Source organism: Lepisosteus platostomus, chromosome 4, assembly GCF_059453375.1.
Source record: "Lepisosteus platostomus isolate fLepPlt1 chromosome 4, fLepPlt1.hap1, whole genome shotgun sequence".
NCBI lineage: Eukaryota > Metazoa > Chordata > Actinopteri > Semionotiformes > Lepisosteidae > Lepisosteus > Lepisosteus platostomus.
Genome location: NC_142614.1, coordinates 46680894 through 46693256, shown reverse-complemented (window position 1 = coordinate 46693256; position 12363 = coordinate 46680894). Strand labels below are relative to the sequence as shown.

Sequence of the window (12363 nt, the reverse complement as noted above, 5' to 3'; positions counted from 1 at the left end):
AAAGCCCATAAACATTTTTTCATAGTTTTCTTAGTCCTCAGAGAAGGCAACTGCCTTTATGAAGTATAAGAAGCTTAAAGACATAACCCATATTTCACATTTGTATACATTTAAACTTGACATACTCTTAAGTTTTTCTTGCTGAGTAAATTGTAAAAAATCCATATTTCAGGATCACAGCACATAATAAAACACTCTTCATCTTCAAGAATTATGTAGAAATGGCTACATACCATTGACTATATGTCAGGGTTAGCACTTTCCAAGTGCAGAAATACTAAATACACCTGCCATGCACTGCTCAATTTAACATTCATTCAGTACGGTTTCCCTTGGTTTCTCGACCGCTGTCAATACAGTCTTCTGTCTCACTCAAACCTGTGTATTTCACACTAATTTTAACACACTCAGTAGCTATGTATAACAAGCATCTGTGATATACAGATCACCAAAGGAGAATAAAAATGACTCGGGAAGTTGAACAAAATGAAGCGAGGTGCTGTATTCAGACAAATCACTAAACTACTGCAATTGTATAACATAGGTCAGATACTTTTTCTAGAGAACCATACAGTCTATGAAATGCATTTTTATAAGTTGTAGCACTGTACAGAAAACATTTTTTTCTTGATTTGATCACGTACATATTGTCAGCTCAATTCATTCATTAAATGAAAATCTGTGGACTGGATATCTTAAAGAATGTAGTTTTGCTAACTTTAATGTGATAACTGAGCAGATCAGACTCATATCACATCGTCTTGAGTGATGGCTTAGAAGAGGTTGTGAGCTCTATAATCTGGATAAAATTTGGATCCATATGGTCAGCTGGCTGCTTCTTGTGACAGGACTTTCTATTCCAAAACACAACGGAAGCCCTAAACCCTAATGTGGCTATGAATAACCTAGTGTTGGTTATTCACCATTGCACCTTACATTGCTCACAGCGAGTGAGAAATTGTCAGCAGCACCAAGAATTATTGTCCAAGTCTAACAAAATAAAAAAGCCCTTCAGTGCTCATAGCTGAATGTTGAGTATTTTTCCCTCCTTATAAGCTGAAACCGTGCAGAATGAACTATTTTCATTTTTTTTAATTCAACAACAATTGGGGAGTTTTACAAAGCTTCCCAAGAAAAAGTATTCTTGAAGGGATCTGCCATATCAAACACGTATCATTCTCAGAGTGATTCTGAATGTTGGATATCAGTGTAAGTCCTACATACAGATGGCAGAAGCACAGAATCCCATCAGCTCTGTCTTCCACAATGACATTTTCGGATTAAGGACAAATGGTACCGTGCCCTATTGACCATGCTTGAATCCTTTTCCATAAAGTATAATTAAAAGTATTTAGAGTGCCTTTTACTTTATCTAGACCTCTTGACCCCGCTTTCCCTCTTTGTTGTCCTTTGTGCTCAGTTTTCAGAACTATTTTTCATGGATTGGTTTGGTACAGATAAACTACAATACTTAAAAAAACAGAGATAAGAAATGACAGAAAAACAGGAAAGCTGAACAGAAAGGGGACTTTACCTTGTCCAGTCTCTTTTGCCAGCTATCCTCACGCTTCACCATGAGGTCAATACAGTGCGAGAGAGTTGCTAAGATCCCAGCAGTGGTGGCCTTGAATGTGATAGCTTCACCTTTGAAGTCAATGCCATTGATTCCTTTGGGATTTACACATGGAAATACTAGAAAAAATAAAAAAGCACCTCCTTAACTCAGTCATTCACTATTCACTAACCTTTTAATAGATAAATAGAGCATCAATCTACTTTAAATACAAGCTCTACTTCAAAGTAAACCAGCAATCAACTGATTTTCTCATTGTGAAATAATCCAGGAGAACAATATTTCAGAAATTAAGATTTACCATTTCTTGAGTTAGCAACATTGCAATGCTACAGCATTACTTGCATTTGCACATTTGAAGAATACATTTCAAATACTTTAGAAGGTGGTGATAAAATCTACCAGATTTAAATCCTACATTCTCACATGGTTCTGTGTTAAAGAGTGAACACAAGCAAATCCGGAGCTGACTAGTGTTAACAGTTTCATTTGGAGGATATATGATTATATTTAGTAAACACTGCTACACTAAAACAAACAATTGCTTCTTGGACATTTCAGCAGTGATTACAGTACAGTACAGCCATTAAACCTTGACACACTGAATGAAAGATACACACTTTTTCCTCAATACAGTATAAGCAAAGGTGTTGTTTATATTACAAAAAAGGAATGCTACAAGTACAGTACTAAAAAAGGTGAAAAGTTTTAAAATCTTGACAGTGACGATGGGTGTTTTTTTACAGTATGTGACTCATTGATTGCTATTTAATAACAATAAAAGAAATAACTTTGACTTTCAACAATCTCAAAGTGCACATTTATGAAACCAACAGTAAAATTAAATTATTTAGTGAAAAGTTAGACCTTTATATGTGTTTTACAAATGCCAACAGTCACAGTTTTTCACATACTGGGTCAATGAGTTCTATAATACAACATAAAAAGCTCTGCTGTTCACTGTGTGAAGCTTGATTATTTCATCAGTACAGTAAGAAGATCTGAATCAGCAGATCTCATATAAAGAGCTGGACGGCATTTATGCAATAAATCCTCAAAATAGTCTGCAGCAGGACCATTCAGTGTCTTATACGAGAGCAGGAGAACCCTGCAGTCGACTCTAAATGATGCAGGGAGACAGGGAAAGTTACAGGACAGGAATTTTGTATTGTGCAGAGTATTTGAGCTAGCATATGTGAAGCCAAATTCTGGCCACAGTGTAGCCTGTTAAATGCCTTGGAAAACTCCCCCATAAGCAAGGCATTATAATTGACTAACCATGAATGACATATGCAGCCAAAAATCTAAGAGAACACTGCACTACCATACAAATCAGATCCTCTTGCCTGAAACACAGGAAGGTTGATTGGCAACCTCCTAAAAAATTCATTCATTAATGTTAGTCTTCATTAATGCAATCCCATTAAATAATAAACACTAAAAAATAAAAGACAATGTTGTGATCAATAATCCTGATGTTGAACTATCTACTGTGGACAGTGATATCTGAGAATCAATCCAGTTTTTCCTTGTTCCTGTTCTGTTCTAAAACACCTAATTTCAATTACTCTGCACATTGCACTGCCAGTTTCTATCTTATGACCCAATTTGTCATCTTTTCTCCCTTGCCACACTCCACAGGGTACACTTTTCTTTCTCCATTTTACAGATGTCGTTTTAAAAGGTAGAGTTGTTTGCTGAATAAATTCCCCTAGCGGCATGTAATTTATATCAGATGTTTCATGTATTTGACATTTTCAAAAAAGAACATTTAATAAAACAATTGACAGACGCATTTGGACATGACCCTTCAAATTATAACCTGTGACATCACTATCTAAAGAAATAATAAAACTATCACCCCCACAAAAAACGCAGCCAATATTCATTATAGCAATCCTAATTAGCCTTTTTAGCTTTTTTAAAGTTTAATACATTTTATTTCAAATGTCTGGCAGAACCACATGCATCAATAAATGAGAATTGCATAATTAAAAAAAATGTGCTTCTTGAGAAGATGACTTAGTATAATAACTGGGATTTAAAATACTTACATTTCTCTTTGCTGCCATTATTGTTGTGCAGAAATTCCCCATCAGGACGAGTCGTAGGAAAGTCATCTTCGTCATCTTCCACAACTAAGAAGAAAAAGTACAGTCAGTCATGTCAGAAGGCTCTGTGGCAGACACAGCAGACGTCTTTACACCAGCCATCAAATATAAGGACTGTGCAAAGTGAACATAGCGTGGATACTGTAGTGCATAGCTGCGGTAAACAAAAGCCTAGCTGATTCTCAAGAAAAAAAACTACGAGAAGAATAACAAAAGAAATACTTGATTCTTTCAGTTTATCAGTAGACTATCTGTGCTGGGGACTGAAAAGCACTACCAGGAACAAATACTGTATGCTACATCTATTAAAGTGATCATGGTAAATCCAAATTGTGGATTCCTGGGACAAAGGAGGAGGCTGAAAATCACAGAAATTCAAAACTGAAAACTCAATATTTCATAATACTATTTTTTTTTCAGCTACCTCAAGAGGTTCAGGGATTTTGAATTGATGTTTTCTGTAATATTCGCTATGGCACCAATAACGGTGCAGCTTTCTATTCCCCAAGCAGTGCTTGAAAAATGGATGTCTGCACAGAAATTGATTTTGACCTCGCTTCCCTGACACTTTGGTTTGCAATACGAAATATCCATCCATTAGCAGAAAGATGGTTCAATGAAATACTAGTTATAATATAAAAAACCAAGCCAAAACAATCTCAAATATAATGGGAAAGTCAAGTGGAACATGATTTAAAAAAAAAATCTAATAAATAATTATATTTCTCTAGAGCCTTTCAAAGGACTTATATATAGGAGGGGAATGGGAGGGGAAATGCTGACAACCATTTGTCTAGGAACATGCTCCTTAGCACTTTTCAGCTGTTTGATCCTTAACACTGTCACACAAACCTGTTTGACAGCATTCTGTACATCCTTAACGGTCACTTCGAGAAGGCCTCGTTCTGTCTTACCTACCCATAGTAAGAATGTGTCTGTCCACTTGAATGTCCCTTGTTTTTCCTGTGATCATACTTTTGCTTCCATTGTGAAATGTAAAGGTTTATTCCATGCTGAAAGGTAACTTTGCTGGTAAATGCTGAAAGAAAGTGTTTTTTCTTGACCTTTCAGCATGGAATGAATGTTCCTCTGCAGCCGAGGCATGCTGACACAGCTCCCTGTTTAAACCCCTATTTTAAAATATGACATATATTTTTGTTCAAAGTTATGCGTTGTGTGGAAACACCAAAACTTTGTATATATTTTACACCATGAAATCTAACTGGAAAACAAAACAAAAACAACACTTGGTTAGATATACACCTTTGTCCCTCTGGAGTTCGTCTTTGGAAACAGCATCAGCACAGGCATCAAAGTATTTCTGAAGGGTGTCCACCTGCCTGCACAGAATATCCCGGAATGTTTCCATCTCGGCAAGTTTCTCACGTAAACTGTGTCCTTTCTAGAAAAAAATAACAGAAGCTCAAGTAAAAATCAACTGATATTTAATAAACCAGATTTCAAATTGCCGAAACAGTATAACCCCCCGTAAACAGATATGGCGTGAATTATTAATAAATACTGAATTTTTACTTTTGTTTGGCTGGTCCAGGAATTTGCAACCAAAATCTTTTAAAAATCCGGCTTTGGGGACAGGATATTGTACACCAAAATTCATCAGCAAGAAAAATCAGCACAATCTTGCAGTTGTAGAGCAGAGGGGTTTAAAACTTCAAACCTACCTTGAAAGACGAAGTGGAAGTGGCAGAGTAACCACTTGCTGCGGATGTGAGAGACAACATGGAGCCATGCCGGCGCAAACTGGACTCTGAGCCATAGCCGGATTCTGCCTGAAAATCGGACACACACACAATGAGCCCCCACTCTGCGCATTGTGGCACCATCCTGTTTGACAAAGCATATTTATGAACCACACCGTTGATTTTTATTCAGTCAGGTGCTCTGGATAATAGAGGGAAAGAAGTGTTTTTTTCCCCACACATTTTTCAAACATAGTTTGGTCAACTTTTGTCATGTTGCTTCTGGCACTCCTAAGCTGCTGCTACAGTAGTCTTTTATAAAACCCATGGAAACAAGCTTAAACCAATGTTAAATTGTTTTATCTCTTCCCCTCAGTTTTCAAAATTGTAATTCTTGTCATCATAATACTGCTGCTGAGCTCCACCAGAAGCCAAGATAGATTGGATGACTTTCAGTTCGGCTTTTGAGATTTTTCAGTTTTGCTTGTTTAAGTTATTCTGAAATGTTATTTTTAAACTTGAGCTTTTTGTCTAACATTTGAAAACAAAACAATGTAATACAAAATAAATCACAGCAAGCACAGAAAGAGAAAAAGGGAAATTATGTTCTGACAAGGTGTGTAACAATTTATGCAGATGAATATAACCAACTGCAAATTAATCTGTCTCCACCCAGCCTCACTAGATTTTCTGGTACAACGAAACCAGGAGATTTAAAAAGACTCCTCCAGACAGAAAAGAAATTGAAAACCCATCTGTACTGTCAAACATATTGTTTCTGTCCATGTACTGTAACTAAGAACAATGCACTCTCAGGGACAGCTCTGACACCAGTCTTATAAGCACCTGGTAATAGTGGCTTAAAAACAAAATTCACAACACAAAAGAGGAAACCTAAACAAAACCCTCTTCTGTACTAAATTGACTTGTTCATTTAATGATAAACATTAACAACCTTTAAGAACACATTCAAGTTTAGAAAACTTCAAATCGACAAATCAAACTAATGCAATTCTGAAGCAGGCAGGAGCAAACCATGCATTTTAAATTGGGAGGGCAGACGTTATCACAGTAAGATGTTTGTGGTTTCAGTGCACTTTGAACAGTTTAACTATGCCAGGCAGGTCAATTATTAAAGACCGCACCCTTTAATATCCCATGTATTCAACACCCATCGAGCTAATGTCAAATTCTTTCAAAATACCAAATAAACAGTCATAGAATTTTATAAGGTAGAAGCACGACACTTTATAATAAGTTTTAACATCTCATCAGAAACAATGAGAATATGAATTTATTTAGAAATGTTTTCATACGGAAGACTTCTAAGTGACTATAAGGCACAGAGGTACAATGGCAATATGCTTTGGTAACTTATGTTATTATAAATAAAAACAAATTGATGTTTACACATCGCTGTTATATTATCTAAATTTTATGACGGATGGCATAAATCACTATAACTGTGACAAACCCATCAGTATATGTACAAATTCAATTTTGCTACGTCATCCAACAACCCAAAAAAATACAGCTGCACAAAGTCAAAAGGCTACGTTCTCATTAACTACACAGTCTATATAATAGATTTTCACTAGGACCTGAGTTTTTCCTCAAAGTACACATCCTAACATTTAAAAAAAAACTGCCAAGACAATTCATTTAACATATACCTTGCTATTTATGAATTTGTTTTGCAAGTGACTAAGCCCTGTTTCAGCAATTACTTTGGTAGGATTTAGCAGCCCCGTGTCACTGAGGGAATCATTTGTTTTAGCGACTCACCCATTTCAGCAGTTTAATGATCCAGTTGCGTTTGCTGAATCAGACTGTGATTCAGTCTGCGATTCAGGTCTCCAAGTCGTTAAAATGAGTCGGGAAATCAAATGCTCAAATCTTTTGAATCAATTCAACGGAACTGGATGATATGAACTGGTTCTCTAAAAAGGATCTGCTTTAAAAAGTTTACTTTCAAAAAGCTAGGTAAAATACTACACTAGTTGCAGCACAAGAGAATACAGATTAAGCTCACTAAATACAAGAGAAAGCTTTCAGGCAAATCTGTGCCTGTATAAATACACAGAGATGACCTACTAGAGTTAAATGTCTTTAGGACTCCTTTTACCACTCCACAGGGATTAGTCTGTGGTGCTGAAGAGTGAGCTTCATTATTGTGTTTTAATGCAGGCCTGTGTCTCAGTGCAACAGCCTTCTTCAGCAGAACACCAGGCTTTTAAAAACCTCCTTACAAACAAAATGCCAGTGTTCACATCTGCACAGGGTAGCTCTGCTCTTCACAAGTGCAGGAGCAATATGCGAAAGTCATTTTTTTCGCCGTATTGTCTTGAGTAAATAGAAACAAGAATTCTTTCGAGTCTGAGTAAACAACTCCAAGCAGCGGCCATTCTGCACACTCTACTACATTTCTGCTTCAGCTTTCAGTGTTTTTAACTCTTTGACAACAAGTATTGTACCTGTTGATTTCAACTAACTTTTAACTACTTTGTTTCTGCTGATTTCCTAGCTATAGTGGATGGTTCTAGCTTTACTCGGCATGACAACTTCCTAATACATTAACACAGCCATGCATCAATTCTTAAGATAAGATCACTTTATTAGCCATGTACAATTTCTTGCATTAGGAATTTGTCTTTTCACATACCCCAACTTGCTCTCCACACAGGCACAGATGGGGAGAGAGAAGCTTGGGATCAGAGCACAGGGTCAGCCATGTATATGGCGTCCCTGGAGCAGTGGAGGTTAAGGGCCTTGCTCAGGGGCCCAACGGAGTAGGATTCCTCTGCCAGCTGTGGGATTTGAACCAGCAACCTTCCAGCCACAGGTGCAGATCCTTGCAGTCCCACACTCTTCTGCGAATTGTAAACCCAATCTTGCCAGAGCTCAATTTTTTTAATTCTGTTAAGAGTGATCAGTAAAAGCAAACAGGACCCAGGAAAATATTTGTGTTGAAGTCTGATGGACCACTGCAGTGTGTGATGAATCAGGTGAGGTGTGTCAAGTGTCTAGAGCAAGGGTGCCGCAGGTTTTCTAGAAAATCGAGTTTCAAAAATCTTGGAACATCTGCAGGGAAAATCATTTGTTGAACTAAGAATAATTAAATAGTACTCCTGAACGGTCTACTGTTTACGACTCCAAAACAGCAAACTGTTGGGCTGTAGACTACCAAGCATGGAGGACATGCCTCTGGACATCAGAAAAGACCACATTTTCGTAATTATCCCTGTTTTGACTCTTAATGTCATACTTGGATAAGTGGAAATAACACAACCGCATCACCAAAGTTCTCTATAACTCAACCTGTGACAATGTTATGAAGGGACCATTTTTTTGGGAATTTTGAGAATTAAGAATGTGTAAATTATTTTTTGAAAACTGTGCTCCACCCAGTGATAATGTATATCCACTAACAGCCCTAACTGCCTGAATGCAAAACTGTACTTTTTTGTTCTAACTAAAATATAAATCATACTTTTGATCTATTAAACCTACTATTTTTAAAAGGATGTAAAGTACATGCATGGACACAAACTACAATTCAGACCTTATAAAATAACCACTGATATAACAAATTGGGGGGAAATCTGCTCAATTTGACTACTCAACTACACAGAGAAATTCATATACAATTACATGACACTTACACTCTACTGCATAATGAATGCGCTACGATATAATGCTCACCCACCCACACCAACCGATTTTCTAAACCTAAGGAATCAATAGCCACAACTGTATTTTAAATCAATCAAGGAGACAATTTCAACCATCAGCTGAAACAAAAACTGGAGAGGTGTCAGCAGAGGACCAGATTGCACCCATGTGCAGTAAGGAGTTTCTCGGAAGGTTTTCATAAATAAAATTGTATTTTAACTATAACTACAGTAGTTTCTTGTACTTCAACTACAAATTCTGCTAAGCCTATATGAATCCTATCTTTATTTTGAGCTATAGTAGTTTGTGCAGAAAGACCACAAAAAATGCTGTTTACAAGTTAGATTTCAGCTGTCCTTGCAAAGGATCCCTAAATAAAATAATAGAAGATGCATAGGTATAATGGTCTGGTGGAACCGGTGAATCTATCTGAACACTATGGGAATACCGCTGGTTCAGCATGTCGAGGACAGGGGACTAGGATACAGTATACTGTAATTCCTCATCATGTCATAATGACTAGAAGGGCTACTTGCAAGCAAACAGAACTAAATACTGTTACCCCCCAAAAAACATATAAACGAACAATACAAAGTGAAACCCATTCCTGGATGCACAAAAATGGCCTAAAATGTAAACTAGCCCCGTTAACTTTTAAACCAGATTATGAATTATAATCTAAAATCTTAGTATGCATCCTGAAATAGATCTAGGATTTTGCGATGCACAGCATTGTGCAGCAAGTTATCGTAAACAAAACAGAAAAGTAATCTTCCCACCCACATCAGATTCTAATTAAATTTCTAAGTTTCAAAGAAACCTGAAAAACCGTGATATGAAAGTAGACCTTTACCTGGCAAAGATCAGCACACAGGTACAGTAAGGCTAGCTGCAGTGCTTGGCTTTCTAGGACATTTTCAGAGCTTCAGACAAAGGACAGTATTTATTTATATTTGCAGTTCTCTCCAAAAGGAAGTCTAACTAAAATGATGTGCAGTACCAGAGAAACTGTTCTAAAAAAAGGCAGTATACTAGAAAGCAAAAAATGGCACATGACAGCAGAAGAAGTAATTGAGAGTTCCTCTCGAAAATAATTTAGGATTAAGAATGCACTCAAATAATAAGACTTTAGAGCAGCAAAACATTCTGAATTCACTACGAAAAGAACAAAGGCTGAGCCCCACAAATTTAAAAGATGGTAATGATTGGCAAACCATAAAAAAAGACACAGAATAGCAACGTTCATCGTCTTCAGAAGCCATAGAGAATGTAATTTTTCTTGCAAAACAAAACAAAAAAACACGCAATATTCTTAACTCATCAAGCCAGCTGTCGGAACAAAAGCATGCAGCATGCTAAGCCCACCATTCTACCATTCCAACAGCTAAAGCAGAGCAGATCACTGCTGCATTTATCACTTGTGGTGCGGAACATCATTAACCATTCCCTGCAGACAACCCTCTCAAGAATGAGCCAGGTAAGGTAAGGTGAATGTTGGATGAGAGCCTCTTCTCACTGTGAAACTATAAATCAGCCAAGTAAGCATATCCAAGCTGGCCAAGATGAAGCTTTTAACATTAAGCAGCCACAGTCGAAGCACAGCTCAGTCTCTGCCACATAAAAGGAAGCGCATTACTGCCTTATGGAAAAGTATATGCTGATTATCCATGCGGAGTCTGTAGATGTCCTGTCCACAGCTCGCGAAGTCCATGCACAAGGTGTATCAGCCTTACGACACTCATGAACTGACGTTGTTATTGCACTGCAACACCTTCTCCACCTCTTTGCATCTCAGCATGGGATCCATTACAGTACTTTTAAAGGGAAGCTGTTAATGAAATAGTACCCAGTCCAGTACTGTGGGCTGCAGGTGTTATGTCTCTCAGGCAGTGCTGGTGACAAAGCTGGGAGTGAGGACCAGCCTCGGAAATGCTGCATTCCCAGGACCGGCAGACTGCTGTGTGATCACGCTGCTCCCTCTCATCCCTCTCTCTTCAATCAATCGCAGCTGCAGGCTCCGAGCTTAAGTGGGTCAGTGCTGCACTACCATGACAAAGAGCTGGCTCGGAGAAGGCTCAAAGTACCAAATTAGCAGTAATCCTCCCCCACCCCTCACTCCGCAGCGGACGGCACCACACGCAGCCCGTATATACCTCAGATGGGTTTCTTGCACCAGTAACAAAAAACTGCATATCTTGCAATACCAATCCTGTCCGACAGCAGAAAAAAAAACACATGAATAATTCATCAGCTACTCAACAGCAGAAGCCTCCATCCTCACATTTCCCTGGCTTTTTATGATGCTAATTTTCCAAATGTATTTTAGCATTTAGAAATATAATCAGGGTTTCATAAGCCCTTTTTGATTTTTTTAGGGATATGTTTGTACGACGATTGTTGTTACTGCAATAGGTTAAGTATGAAGGTGAAACAATGTCATAGAACATGAATGAAATGGTTCACAGGGTCATACGTTTCCGTATACGGTAGTTCGTCACATGTTTCTAATGCATCTGATGCACCTCTGTGCTAGACAAATTATGCCCTGACCTCAGTAGATTCCTTCAGGCTTTCATCCTTAGCAAATCCATTAACACTTCATTTCTTCAAAGCCCTATTAATGAATGGGATTTATACACAATAATATAATACAATTCTAATGCATACAATAATAATGGCAGCTTTGTGTGGCACACAGTCATCAGCAAATCCTGACCATGCTGCTTATGTACAGAATATCTTGGATGGATAGTGAAGTGAAGTTTTAAATGAAACTGACAACTTGATTCCTTCTGAGGAAGAAACACCAATCCTACAGATTTTATAGAAATTTGGTATTTGGTAATGGCCCTACATTTATCCTCTATTTAGGAGGATATGTGTAATTATAATATTGTCAAAGAATAAGCAATAAATGAAACTGTTCATGTCCACTGAGCAAGGAACTTTCGGACCCATTTTCATACACAATTCTTTTTTCACATTTCAAAGTCAAATGTGCTTCATCTTAACCCTTTAGCTTTAACAGAGATCTAAACCAGGAAGTTAGAAATGCACAATGTATTTTGAGCAAGAATTATACTACGACCACAGAGGTGTTAACTTTCTTGGAAGCATTAAAAAGTGGTATAAAGTAACCTAAACAAATATCACTGCTGGGTGTATATACGTCCGTAGACGATGTAGGGTGGTGGATGTGGTTGAGAAGATGCGAGAGGCGAGGTTACGGTGGTATGGACATATCATGAGGAGGGATGTTGAGGAAGTAACAAAGAGGGTAATGGAATTTGAGGTGGAAGGTAACAGA

The 12363-nt window shown here is 37.6% G+C and overlaps 1 protein-coding gene across 6 annotated transcripts in view; it reads right to left on the bottom strand.

Moving 5' to 3' along the window:
* Nucleotides 1–12363, bottom strand: part of LOC148673258 (ceramide transfer protein) — a 60350-nt gene that overhangs the window by 15549 nt on the left and 32438 nt on the right. For all 6 annotated transcript variants that reach the window (XM_088629659.1, XM_088629660.1, XM_088629658.1 and 3 more), the window contains exons 4-7: nucleotides 5367–5474; nucleotides 4948–5086; nucleotides 3628–3711; nucleotides 1535–1692 (exon numbers count right to left, since the gene is read on the bottom strand). In XM_088629659.1, coding sequence (XP_088485785.1) covers nucleotides 1535–1692; nucleotides 3628–3711; nucleotides 4948–5086; nucleotides 5367–5474 — 489 coding nt within the window. The remainder of the gene's footprint in view (nucleotides 1–1534; nucleotides 1693–3627; nucleotides 3712–4947; nucleotides 5087–5366; nucleotides 5475–12363) is intronic.